General features: G+C 41.9%; 1 protein-coding gene and 1 non-coding gene across 3 annotated transcripts; both read right to left on the bottom strand.

The window, feature by feature from the left end:
• phb2a (prohibitin 2a) lies at nucleotides 1-18867 on the bottom strand. 2 transcript variants are annotated; one of them, XM_055867635.1, is made up of 11 exons: nucleotides 18759-18867; nucleotides 17271-17400; nucleotides 11301-11385; nucleotides 10912-10991; nucleotides 9848-10032; nucleotides 9375-9504; nucleotides 4928-5031; nucleotides 3651-3728; nucleotides 2450-2535; nucleotides 1307-1638; nucleotides 1-1090 (listed from the first exon to the last, which is right to left on the bottom strand). In XM_055867635.1, the coding sequence occupies exons 1-10, from the start codon at nucleotides 18777-18779 to the stop codon at nucleotides 1314-1316; spliced, it is 1224 nt and encodes a 407-aa protein (XP_055723610.1). In that variant the 5' UTR covers nucleotides 18780-18867; the 3' UTR covers nucleotides 1-1090; nucleotides 1307-1313. The 2 variants fall into 2 exon arrangements, with proteins under 2 accessions (XP_055723610.1, XP_055723611.1); XM_055867636.1 differs by lacking the exon at nucleotides 1307-1638.
• A 789-nt stretch (nucleotides 18868-19656) lies between these two features.
• trnaa-ugc (transfer RNA alanine (anticodon UGC)) lies at nucleotides 19657-19732 on the bottom strand. Its single transcript has one exon. It is a non-coding gene; the product is annotated as a tRNA-Ala (tRNA).
• Nucleotides 19733-23503: the final 3771 nt, after the last annotated feature.

The raw sequence follows: 23503 nt of genomic DNA, 5'->3' as shown, positions 1-23503 counted from the left end.
TGGTGATCCAAAAACAAGTATTTATTCAAACCCAATTTGAGTGCTTCAGCCTCTAGTTAGGATTAAGAACACAGTAATGAAGACCTTTTTCCTCGAGCCAAGATGAACAAATAGTTTGAATTGCAGTGGGAAAAAAACATTTAAATGAAAAGGGGGGGGGGGCGGGACATGAACCAAAGAAAATACATTTTTGCATTACAATTAGATGTATTACGCTGGTGTAACATGTTTCGTGACACAGGACATTAAGATTCATTGCTATTCATTCATGACACTTCGTGAAGATCCGGCATGACACTTTCAACAGGTATGAAACAGAGGTATAACCAGGACAAAAACTGCTGATGTTGAGTGTTACACAACACAAATATAGTAAACGTACGGAGGAGCCCGTCTCCCAGAAATGTCAGAGTAGGACTCTGGTTGGTTCTCCAATGCATGACGTTGTCACATCTAAATTTAACCAAATAATATAAAGGCAGGGTGGTGATGACACTTGTGGAGTGTAAGAAACCACTGGGTTGCATCTGCTGTGTAGTTAGTCGATTTAGTGCCACTATGGAGTTGTTAACCCAAACCAGGGCCCACATCCAAAAAGCATCTCAGACAAAGAGCGCTGATCTAAGATCAGGTCCCCCTTTCCATATAATCTAAAAGGCTAAACTAATGCTACTGTATATCAGCACACCAATTCTGAGGCTCTGTGAATACAGGCCGAGAGCTAGGCACTGTGACAAGGAGATACGGTACACTGGTCCTTACAAGTAAGTGCTCCTTTGTGCTGGTCCGTGAGGACCCCGGTACAATCCGGTTTCCATTCATCTGTACATCATTACATTTAAATACGAGGTAAAGCCAGGCAACTGTAACATGATACCATATGTGGAAAGCCATTTCAAAAGACAAATTGAACATAACATAATTCAAGTGAATGACCAGACAGAAAAACCTGTACACATAGGGGTCTTCCAGGACCAGTGTTGAAAACCACGGTGTGGCGAAGAGGTATAATGTGTAGAGATGGCTCAAATTGAAGATACGGAATGCATACTCTTCAGGGACGCTTCCCCTTTACCTCGGCAACGATAAACTGAAAAAAAATGAAAAAAAGCATATCAATAAAAAAGAGGAAACCTACATTAAGACAAGGCCGTTCACAAGCAATCAGATACAGTTTGATGATATTCTTTGTATATATTTTTTGTTAATCAAATAAAAAAGGAGTATTCTTTCCCATGCATTTTACCAGTACCATCTCTTCACCATTGGGTAAGAAATTGTCTTAACCCCTCCCCATCCCACGCACCCTACGTTTAAGCCTCGCCATTTCGCTCCACGTCCCCAGGACCCGCCGCCGCAATATGGGGGACCAGGTATTCTCCTGCCTCGCTCCATGTCTCTGGAACAACGACCATCTCATGGAACTTCAATTCATGTTCTTCCTCAATCTTTGGAGCAGCCATGCTGACAATATCAGGGCTCTTCGAGACGTGTTCTTCCTCAAACCCTGGTAGCGTTGCAGGGACACTGGCTGTCTCAGGGCTCTTCAATTCTTCCTCAATCTCTGGAAGCGTCTCTTGAACAGCCTTGCTGATTATCTCAGGGCTCGTCCAGCCTATTTCTCCCAACCTGCTCAAACTGTTGGGGCATTTAAATGCAGGTCCAAAGCAGCCGTTCTCATCTCAAAAATCAAATCATTTCTGGGTAACAATTAAGTACCTTGCCATTGATTGCTTTCAATTAAAAATATTTTTTTTTAATTTAAAAATTGCTTCTTAGCAAAGAGCTATTTCTCAAGCAAGAATTTTGCTAGGACTGTCTGGGAGTGGTCTGAGTGGGGAAAGGGAAAACTGAAAACTAGCTGTTATTAGCAGAGAGACTTAAAGGTCTTTCTTATTGGTTTATTAACTACTTTACTGCCTGATTATGTCACCAGGCAGGTCAAAACTCCACCCCGCCAAAACAGGCTGAAATTTCACAGTGTCTTTTCATAAAGCTCTTATACTAAAAGGGCATCATAACTTTCACAATATCACAGAATTATTCTAACCTCAGTGTGCAAATACATATAAAACACAGGGAATTCACATTTTTGACTACACTGAGCCTTTAAGGCTTATTTCCACCCCTGGCCCACCTTTCCCCTTTCGTCAACTGTGTATATCATAGTCTTATATTGTCATATTTCTTGTTTGTTATATTTTTATTTCATTTTAAAGACGATTATTTATAATTTAATGCACTTTGAGATTAAAACTAAACCAAAGTGCTATTATACAAATAAAATAAATAAATTAGGGCACACAATGGAAAATGTTTTACAACACGAAAAACAAGGAGCGTTTCTTATTGGACAAGTCTAAGTAATTCCGCCCTGTTTCAGCCTGTTCTATTTGGTGCCTAATGAAAATGGGCCCAGGTAAATAGGAACAGTGTTAAGGGAACCTACTTGCTGAAGCTGTTGCTTGTGTTGTCCTGGAGGTTCAACACCAGGTTATCTGCACTCAGGTACACCTTGTTCTGCGATGTTGCCACCTGGAGATGAAACACAGTCAGTAGGGTTGGGTAATGTCTGGAATGACATTGCACAGGACAAACATCGTGGATATACGATTGTATCGTAAAAATATATATATATTTGTTGCACACAGAGGGCACAATTTGCGAGAAATGCAATTTAAAAAAGGCCTCATTGGTTATATCAGAGCTGTGATTTGGTGCATAATGTCATTCTTCTTATTCAAATGGTTATGAAAGGCACAAACAATCTCATTAAATAATTGTTCAAAACAGTGTTAGGTGAAGTTATTTTTTAAATCTAGTCCAGGCTGCAGAATGATTTTCAAAATTGGAAGGGCTGTTTCTCTTGTCCATAAAAATACTCAGTTATCAGTTAGCCTACCTTTTGAAAACAAATATTATAGTCGTATCAAGTGTAGGCTATTGTTATTTCATCTTGCTCATCTGGGAAAGTGCATTTGCAATATTCTTTCTTCCATTAGGTTGCTTTCCGACAGTAAAAAAAAAAGAAAAAAGAAGTGACGGTATTTCACTTAGTAACTATAGTACAGCCTGCCTTACGCTAAATCAGAAAAAAATGACTTGGTGGGGGGGGGGGGGGGGGGGGGGAGCACATGTTCGCAAGTTTTGCAGTTCTTCGGTTTCAGGCCGAATGAAAAAGGTGAGCCAGCAGACCTGACCAAAGTCACTTGCAGAATATGCAAAAAGATTCAGGGCAAAGGATGGACAGACTACAAACCCCCATCAACATTCACAAGCGAGTTATGTTCCTTGCCAGAAACCTTTAGATAGGCCTAAGACATTGTAAAAGACTAGACCTAATGGTTTCTCATTGCACTTAAATGTAGCCTATAGAACTACAAAAATCCAGCTGCATCCTACTTTAGAAACTGGTCATTGTGCACCATCTAGTGGGCTAAGGAAAAACATCACTATGGCCCTTTTGACCACCCTTCCTTCCTACCTTGTTCACTGATCTCACACAAATTGATCGATGTAACAATGGTTTCATCACATAGCTTTCACCAATCCCACCATGTCAGATTAGGTAAGGGAGGAAGAAAGAATGCAATCTTAAAGTATTTAAAACAGGGCCTATAAACAATTAACAAAAAGCTGGATTTCCGTACCGTCTTGGCAATGTTCTGAGCCGCTCGGATCTTCCGGAGTTTCAGGTAGCCAGGGTTCTTTGTCACCGCCTCACCCAACTACAGTTACACAAATAAGGAAAATGCAAATGGGTTAATGTATGCCATCTTGGTTCCTCAATATACCCCAGAGGGCAAAACCAGCAGGTTTTACTGGTCTGACTGGCTTTGCCTATGATCCAGCCATGATCCCAAATCACACTAGTCAACTCGTTAAGTTGGGTCAGTTAAATGTTGCATGCACATGTCTTAAAAGCACCAGAAAAGGTATTTCAAAGAGTGAATGAAACTAGGATAAACCCAGTTCACTTGTTCTCTTTAGTCAATGATGTGTATACCCGAAATGGTTCATGCTTTTAAAATTAAAAAGAAAAGGTGAACAGAAGGTACCTTTAGTGTATTCCATTTTAGCCAAACATTTCATGACAAAAAATAAAACCTGACAGACATCGGCTGTGTTTGAAAACGTCTAGAAACGTAAATAAGTAAGCAGCGAGCAAAATGTAGTATCCACTTGATCTCGCCAAACACTTCAGAGCGGTCAAAGAGCTTAAAGCGACAATAATATAGATGTAGAGTTCCCAAGGTAGACAGGAGCTCATCCCTTTTCTGAGACTAAAGAAGGTCTCTGGCATCTTGTTTGAGATGGAACTACAACTGAAGTAAACAGAGGAACTGAACATCCGTTTGGAGAAGTCAAAAATGAAGCATTGCCTTTACAAAATATGGAGATGCATTACTCCCTGCCTGTATTGGATTTAAAAAAAAGACAATCAATGAACATTCTCATACCTGCAGTGCCGTTTTATTCAGCATTACCATCTTATCTAGGGTTGCAAAATTCTGGCAAATTTCCCAGAATTCCCTGGTTTTCCAGAAATCCTGCTTATTCCATTCCGAGAATCTTCCAAATGGGATTTCTGGAAAACGACCACAAGAGTGTGATGTGCTGCCATAGAAATAGATAAAATAATACATCCATGTCTATGGATACAGCAGTAAGTGGACTCAGCTGTATGGTAGACCAACACGAGTGCAAGGGAAGGGAATGTGTAATAGCTGGTCCAAATCACTCCCTAAACCTCCATTTGGCCTAAGCCCTTCAATATTTGCAGATCTGTAAAGGCGGAAGCAATATTGTAGAGGTTCTTCCACTAAACCTATCCAGACCCTTCATATATAACATTAAAAACTTAGGAAGAGATTTGGGACCGGCTTTAGCTGTGAGTGTTGAGTGGAGTCTCCTCTTCAGAGCTCACCATTTTAGCAGCCTCTGCCTCTCCTTCAGCCTGGATGATCTTCTGCCTCTGGTCCTGCAAGGCTTTCTCCACATAGAAGAAGGCCCTCTGCGCCTCCTGCTGGGCTGAAAATACAGAGCGAAGTGGTCACATTACCATGACAAGAGAAATGATTCCAGAACTTTCTTTACTACATCAGACAAGATCAATGAACCATAGCCTAAAGCAGGGCTGCCCAACCCTCTTGGAGCTCTACTGTCCTGTAGTTTCAGTCCAACCCAAATTTAGCATATTTATTATGGATCCCGATTAGCTGCTGCCAAAGCAGCAGCTACTCTTCCTGGGGTCCAGCAAAATTAAGGAAGTTTATACAATTTTAAAACATTACAATACATTCAGATTTCAAAACACACTGTGTGCCCTCAGGCCCCTACTCCACCACTACCACATATCTACAGTACTAAATTCATGTGTATGTATAGTGCGTATGTTATCATGTGTGTGTATGTGCCAATGTTTGTGTTGCTTCATAGTCCCCGCTGTTCCATAAGGTGTTTATTTAAATCTAAGTTTACTGCTCTTGTCAGTTGCTTGATGTGGAATAGAGTTCCATGTAGTCATGGCTCTATGTAGTGCTGTGTGCCTCCCAAAGTCTGTTCTGGACTTGGGGACTGTGAAGAGACCTAGTGGCATGTCTTGTGAGGTATGCATGGATGTCCGAGCTGTGTGCGAGTAGTTTAGACAGACAGCTCGGTGCAGTCAACATGTCAATACCTCTCATAAATAAAAGTAGTGAAGTCAATCTCTCCTCCACTTTCATCCAGGAGAGATTGACATGCATATTAGATTTCTGTGTACATCCAAGGGCCAGCCGTGCTGCCCTGTTCTGTGCCAATTGCAATTTTCCTAAGTTATTTTTTGTGGCACCTGACCACACGACTGACCCGTAGTCCAGGCGCGATAAAACTAAGGCCTGACTTGTTGATAGTGTTGTTAAGGCAGAGCATCGCTTTATTATAGACAGACTTCTCCCCATCTTAGCTACCACTGCATCAATATGTTTTGACCATAAAAGTTTACAATCTCGAGTTACTCCAAGAATTTTAGGCATCTCAACTTGCTCAATTTCCACGTTATTTATTACAAGATTTAGTTGAGGTTTGAGTGTTTTGTTCCGAATACAATGCTTTTAGTTTTAGAAATATTTAGGGCTAACTTAATCCTTGCCACCTACTCTGAAACTAACTGCAGCTCTTTGTTGAGTGTTTGTGTGTCATTTCAGTTGCTGTAGAAGGTGACGTGTATAGTGTTGAGTCATCCGCATATACACACACTCTGTACTCAGTCAGTAGCATGTAGCTAATAAAAAAGCAAAGGGCCTAAACAGCTACCCTGGGGAATTCCTGATTCTGACTGGATTATATTTGATAGGCTTCCATTAAAGAACACCCTCTGTGTTCTGTTAGACAAGTAACTATCAACATTATAGGAGGAGGTGTAAAGCCATAACACAAGTTTTTCCAGCAGCAGACTACGATCAATAATGTCAAAAGCTGCACTGAAGTCTAACAAGACAGCCCCCACAATCATTGTATCAATTTCTCTCAGCCAGTCAGTCAGTCATTTGTGTAAGTGTTGTGCTTGTTGAGTGTCCTTCCCTATAACCTCTTTGTGCCAGGGGGCAGTATTTTGATGAAAAGCATGCCCAAAGTAAACTGCCTGTTTCTCAGGCCCAGAAGCTAGGATATGCATATAATTGGTAGATTTAGAGAGCGTTTTCTAAAACTGTTAAAATCATGTCTGTGAGTATAACAGAACTTATTTGGCAGGCGAAACCCAGAGGACAAACCATTCAGGAATTTTTGTTGTTGAGATCACTGTGTATTCAATTGGTTTTCTATTGGGAACTAGATATGAGGCACCTGGTTGCAGTTCCTATGGCTTCCACTAGATGTCAGTCTTTAGAAATTGGTTGATGTTTTTCCTTTGAGCATTTAAGTAGTAGCCCTTTCCTTTTGAGTGTCAAGCCAAGTGTACTTTGTTTGGTGCGCGCGACCTGGAACTCGCTCCACTTTCATTTTATCCGCTATTGAACACAGTATATTCTGTCTTAAATTTGATTGATTATTTACGTTTTAAAGATACCTACATGCCCTTCCCTATAAGCATGCTGAAATTCTGTTGTCAATTTGTTTACTGTGAAATAGCTTTGTATATGGTAAAAAAAAAAAAGAAGTTTACCAAGGGTTGGTAACAGGCGGATTGGTCAGCAACTTGAGCCAGTAAAGGGGGCTTTACTGTTCTTGGGTAGTGGAATGACTTTATCTTCCCTCCAGGTCTGAGGGCACACGCTCTCTAGTAGGCTTAAATTAAAGAGGCAATATCGTCTGCTATTATCCTCTAATTTTCCATCCAGATTGTCAGACCCATGCGGCTTGTCATTGTTGATAGACAATTCTCACCTCTTCCGCACTGACTTTACGGAATTCAAAAGTACAATTCTTGTCTTTCATAATTTGGTCTGATATACTTGGATGTGTAACGTCAGCGTTTGTTGCTGGCATGTCATTCCTATGTTTGCTTATTTTGCCAATGAAAAAGTAATTAACTTCTTATGGCTGCAGGGGCAGTATTGAGTAGCTTGGATGAAAGGTGCCCAGAGGTGCCCATAGTAAACTGCCTGCTCCTCAGTCCCAGTTGCTAATATATGCATATTATCATTCGTATTGGATAGAAAACTCTGAGGTTTCTAAAATTGTTTGAATGATGTCTGAGTATAACAGAACTCATATGGCAGGCAAAAACCTGAGAAAAAATCCAACCAGGAAGTGGGAAATCTGAGGTTGGTCGATTTTCAACTCAGCTCCTATTGAAGATACAGTGGGATATTGGTAATGTTGCACTTCCTAAGGCTTCCACTAGATGTCAACAGTCTTTAGAACCTTGTCTGATGCTTCTACTGTAAAGTGGGGGCAAATGAGAGGGGAATGAGTCAGAGGTCTGCCAGCAGCCACAAGCTGACCATGCGCATTCACATGAGTTAGCTCCCGTTCCATTTGCTTTTCTGAAGACAAAGGAATTCTCCGGTTGGAACATTATTGAAGAATGTTAAAAACATCCTAAAGATTGATTCAATACTTCGTTTGTCATGTTTTTAACGGACTGTAATATAACTAACTTTTCGTCCGTAGTTTCCGCTGGACTTGCCCGCGCGTCGTGAGTTTGGAAAGTGTACTGAGCGCTAGAACAACAAGGAGGAATTTGGACATACATGATGGACATTATCGAACAAAACAAACATTTATTGTGGAACTGGGATTCCTGGGAGTGCATTCTGATGAAGATCAAAGGTAAGTGAATGTTTATAATGTAATTTCTGACTTATGTTGACTGCACAATATGGTGGATATATTTGTGTCTTGATTGGGCTCTGAGCGCCGACTCAGATTATTGCATGGTTTGCTTTTCCGTAAAGCTTTTATGAAATCTGACACAGCGGTTGCATTAAGGAGAAGTGCATCTAAAATTCCATGCAGAACTGTTGTATCTTTTAGCAATGTTTATTATGAGTATTCCTGTAAATTGATGTGGCTTTCTGCAAAATCAAAGGATGTTTTGGCACTTCTGAACGTAACACGCCAATGTAAACTCAGATTTTTGGATATAAATATGAACTTTAACGAACAAAACATACATGTATTGTGTAACATGAAGTCCTATGAGTGTCATCTGATGAAGATCATCAAAGGTTAGGGATTAATTTTATCTCTATTTGTGCTTTTTCTGAATCCTCTCTTTAGCTGGAAAAATGGCTGTTATTCTGTGAAAAGGCACTCTAGGCTATTTTTATGGACACGTAAATGTGGCTCTTCTGAAAAGGTAAGAAACAATCTAGCTGGTTGGTCAAAATCTTGCTTTTGTATGTAGGGCGCTGATAGAGTGCAGCAGAGAATTCGTACCAACCGGTCACTTCTTGGTCATTTCCTACAATTGTAGGAAATTAGCTTTCCTGAAAAAAAAACTATTCTCAAGCTCCATGGCAAAAATGTATAGAATTGCAGGAAACTGGCATGAAAATTCAACATTTTCATTCAGCTCCATTGCAGAAGATAAGCTTTGAAACTGCAATTTCTCTCTGCTGCCAAGTTACTATTTTTACTTATTCTTTGTTCCGTGTATGTTTTTTCACCGCTCAACACTTATGGTGAGTCGCTACTCAAAAGACACTTCAACCGGTGGGTCACGAAGCAAAACATTTTGGGGAACCACTGATCTAGAGTGCAGTCTATGAATTTGAGTGGTTACATTTCCCCAGTCCCATCCGTCAGCTGTATCCAAAAAGTGGGGGCCCAATTCAGTTTTTCAAATACCAGAATGTAGTTTAGCATTTGCAAAATCCCATAGAGTTCTGGTAAAAAGTAGTGTACTATATATGCAATAGCAAGTGTATGAGCGTGAGCCTCCTCACCGACTTGCTTTGCTTCCACCGCGGCAGTGTACTCCCTGCTGAAGCTCAGCTCGGTGATGGCCACATCGTCCAGGATGATGTTGAAGTCCTTGGCCCGTTCAAAGAGCTCCCGCCGAATCATCAGGGACACCTAACGACAGAAGAACCCTTTTAGTTCCAAATGTCCATCATTCTAAAATGCATCTCGATTGGCAAACAAAAACTATAAAAACCTGTTCCAAGTGAAAATGCCATTACTGAGCTCAATTCATTCAAGTACATTCAGTAAGCTGCAGGTGCATGGAGCCAGGACAAATGTAGTGTAAATGTTTGCATAATGCAGAAAAGACTCATATCTAACAAAAAAAATTGGATTTAACAAAATGAAAGGTGATAGTGCATACCGGTAGTGCAAAAGTCTAATAGAGCAACTACAACTTTACCATAGCACTTTAAGAGAAACAGCATTCCCAAAACCACCCCTTCCTGTATACCTGAGCTCTCTGTGTGATGAGCTGCGAGGCGTTGAACTTGGCCACCACACTCTTCAGCACCTCATTGACGATGGAGGGCAGCACCTTCTCATCGTAATCCTTGCCCAGCCGCTGGTACATGGCAGGCAGGTTGGAGGCCACAGGACGGGACAGCACACGCAGGGCGATGTTCACCATCTGCAGGTCTGTACCGAGACGATAAGGAGGAGAGAGTCGGAGCCATTTTAGGTGATATTCAAGACTCAATAGGGGAAAGGAGATACCTAGTTAGTTGCACAACAACACATTAAACCGAAATGTGTCTTCCGCATTAACCCAACCCCTCTGAATTAGAGAGGCAAGGCCTTAATCAACGTCCATGTCATCCGCACCCGGGGTGCAGTTGTTTTTGGGGGTTAACTGCATTGCTCGAAGGCAGAACAGCAGATTCTTCCATCGTGCCGGCTCAGGGATTCAAACCGTCAACCTTTTGGTAATTGGTCCAACGCTCTTAACCACTAGGCTAAAATGGCTTTAAATATCAGAGTGGTCCTTTAACATAGCCTCCATTCACTGTTTGCCAGTCTTTCCTTTTCTATGAAAATAATGAATGTACTTTGTCCAATGTTTTTTCCACTCGCCTCACTGCAGCCAGGAGGCAAGATAATGTTTTGAACACATTCTGTACGGACAACAGCAATAAAAAAATAAATACATTAAATCCATCCTGCCATGGAATCAATGTGTTGCAATAGCAACAGCAGGAATGGACCTTGTTACAATTCAGTAAATGTGGATCTAGTTTTGGTGAATGTCATTCTACACAAATACACAACTGTTTAGAATGGCCCAGGCCACTGACTGAATTGCTGTTTGCTGAATCAATCAAATCACAAAAAAAAAAGGTTAAAAAAAAAAGGTACAGATGTTGTTCCTAGATGTGTTCCATAAACAAAACTGAACAGCATCTCATATGCAACAAACAAGAGGTTTTATTTCATCCCAAGACAAAGGATAACTTTCATCAGGATTAAACGTTCAGAAAAACTGTCCCCTGCAGACACATTAGTGTCCAATCAAGTCACCTTTGCTTCCGGTTAGGGACGATATCTTTCTTGGTCTCGCCCTTATGTCATAGATGACAGGGTACTGGAACCATGGTATCCTGTCAACAAGAATGTAGAGTGAGGATAATGAATATAGCCTTGTTTAAACAGTCCACCAAAGATATGGATCACCCTCATCCCCCGCTGACCCTCATCCCCCCCTGAAAACAGTTCAGGGTCGTTCGTGTTCATTAGGGCACACAACCGAAAACAAAACGTTTCGCAAAGGAAAACGAAAATGAGTTTCTAAATTGGACATGTGCAGGTAGTCCCTCCTCATTGCAGTTTTCCTCCATTATGAGCCTAATGAACACAACAACGCTCTGCCAGTCAAGGTCAAAAGGTGAGTGATAACGAAGGACACGTACCTAAAGTGGAGCCCCTCAGCAAGTACCGTGTCCATCTGCATCCCACCAATCCTGTTGAAGATGATGGCCCTCTGACCACCTTCCACTGAGGAGAAAAGTAACAACTCATTTAAAACCAGTTGCAGTACAGTTTAGCAATGATGCTTCAAAACATGGTCCAGGGGTAATTTTCATCCCATGGTAATGAGGACCACCGATGCAATAGCATTAATAGAAAATGTCTGACAACTCCCCGGGTCCGTACTGTTTGACAAACAGACAACACTGCTCTTTCCTCTACTCGCGTCCCCTCTTCCAAGTCGCATGTGAGAACATCCAATAACTACTTTTGAAACTTTCCTCCAATGTATTTGAGGTGGTGGTGAGTAAAGGAGATAGGACTCGAGTTACGACGAATTGAGAAAGAGCCCTTGGGTCCTTGTAGCGCAGTGTTGTCTCTAGTCTGTCAAGCAGTAAGGTCAACCTCCCCCCAATTCTCCTTTAAATTTAAAAGCTATCCCAGCTAAAAGTAGTCCCATAACCATTTTTAAAAAAGGTAGAGTCAGCACGGGCTCCCGAGTGGTGCAGCGGTCTAAGGCACTGCATCGCAGTGCTTGAGGCATCACTACAGACACCTTGGTTCGATTCCAGGCTGTATCACAACCGGCCGTGATTGTGAGTCCCATAGGGCGGCGCACAATTGGCCCAGCGTCATCTGGGTTTGGCCGGTGTAGGCAGTCATTGTAAATAAGAATTTGTTTTTAACTGACTTGCTTAGTTAAATAAAATAAAAATAGCAATATACGGTTGACTTACGCAACAACTTCGACCATTGAAGTGAGAGGCTAAACTTGGTCTTGCAGCTATCACGTTTTAACTATAGGCACATACCTTTGATAGGGGAGAGTGTGGTAAGTTGAGCCAACCCTTTTTTCTAGGAAACCATACAGAAATGTAATCATGTGACCAAATATTTGAGATTAGAGAACTTGTTTATGCAACAATTTAAATAAAAATCTGCTGCTAAGGAGAAGTCTCAAGACGATTGAGGGTTGATGAGGTGGCAGCTTGGTAGGCACAGATTGTCCCATGAATTAATCATAAAAATTGAGTATTTGCGGATAACTGCGAAACAAACATTCTGGATAATAGAGAAACTTGAACTATTTATTGATCAGCATTTTGATATGCTCGAAAAGAAACAGATACATCGAAGAGAACAAGACCTTTCCTTGAGCTCTGCGCGTGAAACTGAAAGGAAGCCGCTGTTTTTATAACTGTGTCCCCAGAAGACAGAGCATTGCTTACAAGCATGAGCGAGCAGTTAAAAAAGCTTTTTTGCCTGGCTATTGAGGGAGGTTGAGGCCTTAAACGGGAACGGATTACAGTATTAAAAATGGAAGAAATACGAGCGGAAAATAAGATATTGAAAACTGCCGTGGACTCCCTAAAAAGACAATACGATAATTAAACAATGAAAGCCAAATGACTATCTAAAGTGCAGAAGTATGAAGAATAATATTGTTATTATGGGAATAAAAGGGAGGATAAACTATCAGTTAACGGAAGAAAACGGTCAAGGTGTTCATGAACCGTAATCTCAAGAGGACAGACAAACAGGTGGATACAATTGATTTTCAAAGGGATCACCGTATCGGTGGCAGAAGTGAGGGAAGTCCCCGCTCGATCGTAGCTATACTAACCGACCACAAAATGAAGATTGCCTTGTTACAACAGGGTAGGGAACTGAAGAACACCCAGTTCTCTATTAACGCAATAGTGGAGAGACGACTTGCCCTGTACCCCACGTTCAAAAGGCTCCGAGCAGAGAAGCAGAAAGTTTGTCTAGTGGTCAATAAATTGTATGTAAACAACCAAATGTTCAAGGTCTTGAAGATTACAATGTGGCTGTGAGTGATAGCTACCTCCTGCTGAAGTAGTCCCCGATATAAATTTGCACATTACAATAATGGATTCATTAAAAAAAAAATGTTTAACAAAATTGCACGATATACTTTTTTTCATGCAGTATAAACTTAAAGTAATGAAAAATGGGTAAGTCATCATTTTTATTCATTTAGGCAATATGGAAATTTGGACTATACTGACTGAATGAAACCTGAATTTGGGAAGAATTTTTCCATTGAAGTTAAGCCTGGGAATTTAGCTTAAATTCATCAGAAAAGTTAGGATTTAACAGTGAACCTTTGTTTGTGGGATACACAAGGCAATTATAGGTCTTGTGGAATATTTTGGTTAAACTATCCCCAATTCAATGGAATTGCAACAATGTATTCTTCCATCACATGTACAGCTAATTCTCAAGATCTTGCTCACTAATGAGATGCTATTGAGCCCACACTACTACACTGTCTGAGCCAAGGACTACATGCTTTCTGGTAAGTTTTGATTACAATACTGGGTGGGGTAAATATATTTTATAGGACATAAATATTTTTTTTGGTTGACTAGTAAATAGTAGCCTACAGTAAAGTGTGTTTAAATAATTTCTAACTTGATACATTTCTGCTAGTTAGTTTTTGCTACCATGTGGGTTTTAGCTTGCTTGAGCCCGCTAACTGAGGAATGAAATTCACCTGTTTCCATATATGTTTCATTTTAAAACATTTATCTTACAAATGAGTTGTTTAATCAAACTGCTTAACTACATCTGTACATGGAATTGTATTTGTTTTTCTTTTAACATCTTTACAGGAAAATGACACGGGCACTATCTGATGCAGAGACATTTCACTGCAGATAATGTAGAAGGAAAAGCTATGTACATTTGCAAAATACTGTGCTAAATCATAAGTGAAGAATGCAACAAAGATGCAGAATCTGGCCAAGTGCATAAAGTTCCCTTAACGCTCACAACAAGCAGCCTCTGACAAAAGTCCCTCTGCTTCTATTCGAGGTGAAAATTATGAATCAGACACCGTATGGATAGCAACAGCTCATGGTCCTCCTGGAAGCAGAAGTTTTTTGACTCAATGGAGGAACGTAGTCAGAGAAATGCTGATGAATGTCTTGCTCAAGCTGTGTATGCAACTGGTTCACCTCTGATGCTCACAGGCAATGTGTATTGGAAGAGATTTCTGAATGTTCTTTGCCCAGCATACACCCCTCCAACCAGATATGCTTTATCTACTAATTTGCAGGATGCAGAGTTGTTTGACCTTCACTTGAAATCGTAGAGAAAGCAGACTATTGCAATCATCTCTGCTGGATGGTTGACTGTTTGTGAGCAAGGAATAATTACACTACATCTCCGCCCTTCAACCAGTATTCTACAAGAGCAGACACAAGGAACAAGACACACCGATCTCTACATTGCAGATGAGCTGAATGCCGTCATCAATGTCCTTGACCACAGAAGGTATTTGCACTGGTGACAGACAATGCTGCGAAAATGAAGGCTCCTTGGTCTAAAGTGGAGGAGTCCTACCCTCACATCACACCCATTGGCTGTGGTGCTCATGCATTGAATCTGCTCCTCAAGGAAAACAATGGATACACTCAAGAGAGCCAAGGAAATGGTTAGGTATGTGAAGGGTCATCAAGTTATAGCAGCAATCTCAGCAAGCAAAGTGAGAAGAATAAGAGCACTACATTGAATCTGCCCAACAACACCCGTTAGGGTGGTGTTGTCATCGCGTTTGAGTCTCCTGGAGGGGAAGTAGTCTCTCCAAGAAATGGCCATATCACAGTCTGCTGATATGGACTGCCCCATCAAGAGAATCCTCCTGGATGATGTATTTTGGGAGAGTGTGGTAAGCAGCCTGAAACCTACAGCAGTAGCCATTGCACGGATTGAGGGAGACAATGCCATCCTGTCTGATGTTCAGACTCCACTTGCAGATGTAAGAGAAGAAATCCGTACTGCCCTGCCTTCACTGTTGCTCAAAAGCAGAGGAAACTGCAGTTCTGAAATGCATCAAAAGCATGAAGACTTCTGCCTGAAGCCCATACATGCCTCAGCGTACATGTTGGACCCCAAGTACGCTGGCAAGAGCATCCTGTCTGGTGCAGAGATCAACAAGGCCTATGGTGTCATCACTACCGTGTCTCGCAGCAAGGTTCTTGACAGACTGGCAAAGTGCACTTCCAAGCAAGGGCTTTGGGATGCAATATGGCAGTCGTGCCAACATATCTCATCAGCCACCTGGTGGAAGGGACAATACTATTTGTATTGAGAACTTTTACTACAGTGCTTTACTGCAGTCAAAGGTCATGCAAACAATCACTGTCGTCACTAGTTACAAAGTCATAATCCCGGCCCAGTTAAAAATATGTCTCTTCTTAAAATTTGATTTTAAACATAACCCTAACCACAGTGCTAACCTTATGCCTAAACTTAAATGAAGCCAATTTTACAATAGACAATTTTGACTTTTGGTTTCCACTTGATGGCACAGCCACATACAAGAGCTCGCATAAGTTAGCAGTTCATTACTTATCCAAACCCTATGAATATTACACTGTTACTCAATACAAAAAGTATTGGCTATATATCTCTCAACTGCAAATTTCATGCACGGATTAATAAAACATTTTATGCAGACAAACGCTTGCACTGGTTTTAATAACACGCATTTTAATTTAGCAAGCTATAGTTAGCTAACGCACTTTTGTACATCGCGTTGTAACGTACAATTTACCTTATTTTAGCGCCCAAAAAACATAATACTTCCAGGTCAACTGTAATATGAATACCACTGTAAAGCACAATCTCTACCCGTTCCAGCAAAATCAATGACGAGACCTTCATGCTGCCCCTCTCTGCATGATTGAAGAAAATGATCTCCGTCTGGTCTTTTTAAAAATGGCGGGTGCGGAAGCAAAATCTACTGCGTGATAGGGGGAGATAAGCTGTGTGGGCAAACTGCTTTTTTCACCCGATCTGTCCAACTTATCACCTCTAAAATGTAAATGAAACACCAAAGAGTTTAAATGTGTCATTACATACCTATTTGAAGGTTTGAGTCAAATTTGAATAGGGTTTTTAGGGCGTAAGTAAACAGTGTCTGTTGCGGCTTTTGAGAGTCATGATGGCTTGCAGTGATGATGCAAAAAATGAAAGCATTCAGTTGTACAATTGACTAGGTATCCCCCCTTACCCTGTCACTATTCCCTTCTTGTTTTTAATCTGCAAGAGAAGTGCTACACCTGGTGGAGAGAGGCTGTACGACAGAATAAGTTGCATTATGCATGCTGTACGTCATAATTTAGCGGACAGCGTCAGTTTTTTTCAACTTTCTCCAATACTCATCGGACTATTACCATGTCAATCAACGCTAGAACAGAAACGTAGTTCACACCCCAGATTGTAGCAACTGTTGGCATCAGTCTCATTCTGTACGGAATGTGGTTTGTCAACAGTAGCTGGCTAGTTACAACAACCTTATCATGAAGGCAAGCACATGGACTAAGGGAACTGCACCAACTGTCTTGCTTTTTGTAGATTGCATATTTCGCAAAGCTAACTAAACCGACACATAAGCCCAAACAGTAAGTGTTATTTTTGTATTAAGTCAAAAGACGAGGTAATTCATGCGCCAGTCCAGCACTAGCTAACAGCTGTTAGCACATCAGCAGCAAAGGATTGCTAGTTAGCTAGGCTAACTAGCAATCCTAGGCTAACTACCACCCTGCTGGCTAGATTTACAAGGGTTAACTAGCTAAGTGAGGACGTGATAAGGACAGGCCTGCTTGCTCGGTGAACTGTACTTTTGATTATTTCACATTTTCTGGCAGTGACGGCCACTCATCAAACCACCATACTTTCCCCCATTATAGCACAGGACTGAATGATATTCAATGAGCAGCTCACGTAGCGCCCTCTTCAGGCAATCATTGAATATTTTAGAACATTAACACATTTAAGTTGCAGGCGTATTTGTTCATTCTATCAGCACGATCGGTGGAATAAAGATCGATACAAATAACCGATAAATTGGTCAGGCTCTAATAATATATCTTGTCCTTTACCTGTGTATGTGGTTTCCTTGACTCCATAGGCAAGTGCTCCTGCCCCTATAAGCAGCTTGACCCCGAGACCTGCACCCCTTGGACCAGAGCCCATTCTGCCAGCAATCTGCCTCAACTGCTCTAGCAAACCCTGTAAAATGAGGGAGAGAAAAGGGAAAGCTCAAACAATGGCAGCTTACAGGACAGTCAGACAGAGATTACATCAGTCACAGTGGTAGCTAGCTGGACTTTAAATGTGGTTATCACATAATGGAGCAGACTTCAAAATAAATTGTTTAACAATTTACTACTAGCAAAATCTGTAGATATTGTTATGATGGTCTGGTTAATCAGGCTCTAATACACAATTGGTATATACCACCCAATTTTCCTTACAAGCCACAATGTTGAATAAAATGGCATTTAAACTTACGATACCGTTAACGTCAGCGCGGTTTTGCCTTTTGCTACTCAATTTGACGAAATATCCACAAGATGTTATTCTTTACCCGAGTTAGGCACGGAGGTAAAGTTATTTATCTTTGATATTCAATTCATGACAATGAAAGTGGTACATTCGGAATCAGGGCAGAATATAAAACTAATTTTACCTTGGTGCCCACCAAACTATATAGAATACCACAGTTTGAGTCATAATACCCATAAAACCTTGATGGCAAACACGGAAATGGTTCAAATTCACCATATGGGAATTTTAGAAAATGGCTGTTTCGTGTAAGCATACCCTGGCAAAAGGTCATGGTAAGGTAAGCCTACATGAAACCGAGACCTCATTTTAAGTTTCTAAAATCACATATTTGGAAAATAAATGGTGCCAAAAAACTATTGGAACAATTTCCATGTTTGACCGCTGTGTTTTATGGGCATTATGACACCTCCACAGTGGAGCTCTACCTGCCCATCTCTAAAAAAAAATAAGAAGAAAAAGTTTACTGTGGATATTTTGTCTCAAATTTCGAGCAGCAGGACAACACTGGCTTGTAAAGAACATTTACGATTTTGCACACGTCTCAGGCTGTAACGATATAACGTTACGAATTGTGTTTTACAGCCTGATTCATCAGACTAGTGTGATGATATCTCCGTGGCAACCTTCAACGTCATCCTTTTATAATGGACAATTACAAAACAAGGGACAATTACAAAACAAGTGGGCGTGGACTAACGTTAGTAACGTTAACTAGCAAAGATTCTCAAATGGATACGCTTAATGCAGTATACTAACACCTGACTTTTGGACATCGGTCTCAGGCAGGCTAATAGAGTTACTATCTATAAGAATATTTGTCTCAGCTATGAATGATCTATCCTCCTAGTCAAGTCAGCTATCGTTCTCATTCAAAAGCTAATGCTAGTTTGCATAGCTAGCTAACATGCTTGCTTCTACGGCGTTCCGTTTATGTTCATTATTGCACAAGACCAAGTTAATTACACAAATCATGTAGCTACTGTATTCGCTAGCTGCTAAAAATGACGGTTTTAACTTACACCGGGCTCTTTATTCACCATGCTGCGTTCTTGCTGGAAAACGTAACTTGAAGTGAATCGAAGGTCGCGTGTGTTGAAAGAAGCACTTCCTGTGGGTGGAGCATTATTAAAAATGTAGGCTTTATTTATTTATTTCAGCTAGCTAAACCCAGCTGCTGCAGCAAACAAAGCCTCAAATTGCACAGGTTCCAGTATGATGCAATCCAGTATGCTGAAATTGTACAATTATTACAAAACGGAGGTAAAGCAATGGTCTCCTTCTGAAATGTACAGAAGTTGAATTCACTGTAGAAAATTACATTTTACACATTGCACATAAATTTGACTCGCATGTATCCAGTCCCTACATGGTTTATTGGCCCCTATGAGTCTCTAAAGCCTTGTTCACACTGGCAGTTTGAAGTAACAAAAGTGTTCTGTATACAGCCGAATTGAATCTGATCTTTTTCCTGCAGTCTGAACAGCATAAAAGCACATGCAATCAGATATTTCTAACCACCTTCATAGGTCAAATCAAATTGTATTGCTCACATACACGTGTTTAGCAGATGTTATTATGGGTGTAGCGAAATTGTGTTTCTAGCTCTGACAGTGCAGTAACATCTAACAATTAATATCTAACAATTTTACAACATATACCAAATACACACAAATCTAAGTAAAGGAATGGAATTAGGAATATATAAATATATGGACGAGCAATGTCAGAGCAGCATAGACTAAGATAAAGTAGAATAGTATAGAATACAGTCTATACATATGAGATGAGTAATGCAAGATATGAAAACATTATTACGTTTTTACCTTTATTTAACATTTACATTTACATTTAAGTCATTTAGCAGACGCTCTTATCCAGAGCGACTTACAAGTACATACATTCATACTTTTTTTGTACTGGCCCCCCGTGGGAATCGAACCCACAACCCTGGCGTTGCAAGCGCCATGCTCTACCAACTGAGCCACACGGGGCCCGTTTAACTAGGCAAGTCAGTTAAGAACAAATTCTTATTTTCAATGACGGCCTAGGAACAGTGGGTTAAATACCTTGTTCAGGGGCAGAACAACAGATTTGTACCTTGTCAGCTCGGGGATTAGTCCAACGCTCTAACCACAAGGCTACCTGCCGACTAGTGTTCCATTTATTAAAGTGGCCAGTGATTTCAAGTCTATGTACTCTACCGGTCAAAAGTTTTAGAACACCTACTCATTCAAGGGTTTTTCTTAATTTTTACTATTTTCTACATTGTAGAATAATAGTGATGACATCAAAACTATGAAATAGCACATATGGAATCATGTAGTAACCAAAAAAGTGTTAAACCGATTCTTTAAAGTAGCCCCCCTTTGCCTTTGACAGCTTTGCACACTCTTGGAATTCTCTCAACCAGCTTCATGAGGTAGTCACCTGGAATGCATTTCAATTAACAGGTGTGCCTGTGGAATTTCTTTCCTTCTTAATGCTTTTGAGCCAATCAGTTGTCATTGGCTCAAACGGTGGTATACAGAAGATGGCCCTATTTGGTAAAAGACCAACTACATATTATGGCAAGAACAGCTCAAATAGGCAAAGAGAAACGACAGTCCATCGTTACTTTAAGACATGAAGGTCAGTCAATCCGGAAAATGTCAAGAACTTTGAAAGTTTCATCAAGTGCAGTTGCAAAAACCATGAAGCACTATGATGAAACTGGCTCTCATGAGGACCGCCACAAGAAAGGAAGACCCAGAGTTAACTTTCCTGCAGAGGATAAGTTTATTAGTTACCAGCCTCAGAAATTGCAGCTTAAAAATACATTACATTTACATTTAAGTCAATTAGCAGACGCTCTTATCCAGAGCGACTTACAAATTGGTGCATTCACCTTATGACATCCAGTGGAACAGCCACTTTACAATAGTGCATCTAAATCTTTTAAGGGGGGGGATCATAAGGATTGCTTTATCCTATCCTAGGTATTCCTTAAAGAGGTGGGGTTTCAGGTGTCTCCGGAAGGTGGTGATTGACTCCGCTGTCCTGGCGTCGTGAGGGAGTTTGTTCCACCATTGGGCTGCCAGAGCAGCGAACAGTTTTGACTGGGCTGAGCGGGAACTGTACTTCCTCAGAGGTAGGGAGGCGAGCAGGCCAGAGGTGGATGAACGCAGTGCCCTTGTTTGGGTGTAGGGCCTGATCAGAGCCTGAAGGTACTGAGGTGCCGTTCCCCTCACAGCTCCGTAGGCAAGCACCATGGTCTTGTAGCGGATGCGAGCTTCAACTGGAAGCCAGTGGAGAGAGCGGAGGACAGGGGTGACGTGAGAGAACTTGGGAAGGTTGAACACCAGACGGGCTGCGGCGTTCTGGATGAGTTGTAGGGGTTTAATGGCACAGGCAGGGAGCCCAGCCAACAGCGAGTTGCAGTAATCCAGACGGGAGATGACAAGTGCCTGGATTAGGACCTGCGCCGCTTCCTGTGTGAGGCAGGGTCGTACTCTGCGGATGTTGTAGAGCATGAACCTACAGGAACGGGCCACCGCCTTGATGTTAGTTGAGAAGGACAGGGTGTTGTCCAGGATCACGCCAAGGTTCTTAGCGCTCTGGGAGGAGGACACAATGGAGTTGTCAACCGTGATGGCGAGATCATGGAACGGGCAGTCCTTCCCCGGGAGGAAGAGCAGCTCCGTCTTGCCGAGGTTCAGCTTGAGGTGGTGATCCGTCATCCACACTGATATGTCTGCCAGACATGCAGAGATGCGATTCGCCACCTGGTCATCAGAAGGGGGAAAGGAGAAGATTAATTGTGTGTCGTCTGCATAGCAATGATAGGAGAGACCATGTGAGGTTATGACAGAGCCAAGTGACTTGGTGTATAGCGAGAATAGGAGAGGGCCTAGAACAGAGCCCTGGGGGACACCAGTGGTGAGAGGACGTGGTGAGGAGACAGATTCTCGCCACGCCACCTGGTAGGAGCGACCTGTCAGGTAGGACGCAATCGAAGGGTGGGCCGCGCCGGAGATGCCCAACTCGGAGAGGGCGGAGAGGAGGATCTGATGGTTCACAGTATCGAAGGCAGCCGATAGGTCTAGAAGGATGAGAGCAGAGGAGAGAGAGTTAGCTTTAGCAGTGCGGAGCGCCTCCGTGATACAGAGAAGAGCAGTCTCAGTTGAATGACTAGTCTTGAAACCTGACTGATTTGGATCAAGAAGGTCATTCTGAGAGAGATAGCAGGAGAGCTGGCCAAGGACGGCACGTTCAAGAGTTTTGGAGAGAAAAGAAAGAAGGGATACTGGTCTGTAGTTGTTGACATCGGAGGGATCGAGTGTAGGTTTTTTCAGAAGGGGTGCAACTCTCGCTCTCTTGAAGACGGAAGGGACGTAGCCAGTGGTCAAGGATGAGTTGATGAGCGAGGTAAGGGAGAAGGTCTCCGGAAATGGTCTGGAGAAGAGAGGAGGGGATAGGGTCAAGCGGGCAGGTTGTTGGGCGGCCGGCCGTCACAAGACGCGAGATTTCATCTGGAGAGAGAGGGGAGAAAGAGGTCAGAGCACAGGGTAGGGCAGTGTGAGCAGAACCAGCGGTGTCGTTTGACTTAGCAAACGAGGATCGGATGTCGTCGACCTTCTTTTCAAAATGGTTGACGAAGTCATCTGCAGAGAGGGAGGAGGGGGGGGAGGGGGAGGAGGATTCAGGAGGGAGGAGAAGGTGGTAAAGAGCTTCCTAGGGTTAGAGGCAGATGCTTGGAATTTAGAGTTGTAGAAAGTGGCTTTAGCAGCAGAGACAGAAGAGGAAAATGTAGAGAGGAGGGAGTGAAAGGATGCCAGGTCCGCAGGGAGGCGAGTTTTCCCCCATTTCCGCTCGGCTGCTTGGGCCAAGAACACGAGCAATGGACATTAAACTGGTAGAAATCTGTCCTTTGGTCTGATGAGTCCAAATTTGAGATTTTTGGTTCCAACCGCTGTGTCTTTGTGAGACGCAGAGTAGGTGAACGGATGATCTCTGCATGTGGGGTTCCCACCGTGAAGCATGGAGGAGGAGATGTGATAGTGTGGTGGTGTTTCAAACTACCTTCGTAGGTCAAATAAATACAATTTTATTGGTCACATACACATGTTTAGAAGATGTCATTGTGGGTATAGCGAAAAGTATATTTTGACCAAGAAGGAGAGTGATGGAGTGCTATAACAGATGACCTGACCTCCACAATCCCCCGACCTCAACCAAATTGAGATAGTTTGGGATGATTTGGACTGCAGAGTTAAGGAAAAACAGCCAATAAGTGCTCAGCATATGTGGGAACTCCTTCAAGACTGTTGGAAAAGCATTCTGGGTGAAGCTGGTTGAGAGAATGCCAAGTGTGTGCAAAGGTTGGCTATTTGAAGAATCTCAAATATAAAATATATTTTGATTTGTTTAACAGTTTTTAGTTACTACATGATTCCATATGTGTTATTTCATAGTTTTGATGTCTTCACTATTATTCTACAATGTAGAAAATAGTCAAAATAAAGATAAACCCTTGAATGAGTAGGTGTTCTAAAACATTTGACGGGTAGTGTATATAGGCAGCAGCCTCTATGTGCAAGTGATGGCTATTTAACAGTCTGGTGGCCTTGAGATAGAAGCTGTTTTTCAGTCTCTCGGTCCCAGCTTTGATGCACCTGTACTGACCTCGCCTTCTGTGTGATAGTGGGGTGAACAGGCAGTGGCTCAGGTGGTTGTTGTCCTTGATCTTTTTGGCCTTCCTGTGACATTTGGTGCTGTAGGTGTCCTG

Source organism: Salvelinus fontinalis, chromosome 17 (assembly GCF_029448725.1).
Source record: "Salvelinus fontinalis isolate EN_2023a chromosome 17, ASM2944872v1, whole genome shotgun sequence".
NCBI classification, from domain to species: domain Eukaryota; kingdom Metazoa; phylum Chordata; class Actinopteri; order Salmoniformes; family Salmonidae; genus Salvelinus; species Salvelinus fontinalis.
The sequence above is the reverse complement of the archived record's forward strand: the minus strand, read 5'-3'. Positions and strand labels throughout refer to the sequence as shown.

Excerpts from the sequence above, each read along its gene's own strand:
- phb2a (XM_055867635.1), bottom strand. The coding sequence starts at position 18,779 with ATGGTGAATAAAGAGCCCGGT. Across the intron at positions 17,401-18,758 it reads TGGTGAATAAAGAGCCCGGT|GGTTTGCTAGAGCAGTTGAG; the intron begins GTAAGTTAAAAC and ends CTCATTTTACAG. Across the intron at positions 2,536-3,650 it reads CTCAGAACATTGCCAAGACG|GTGGCAACATCGCAGAACAA; the intron begins GTACGGAAATCC and ends TTTCATCTCCAG.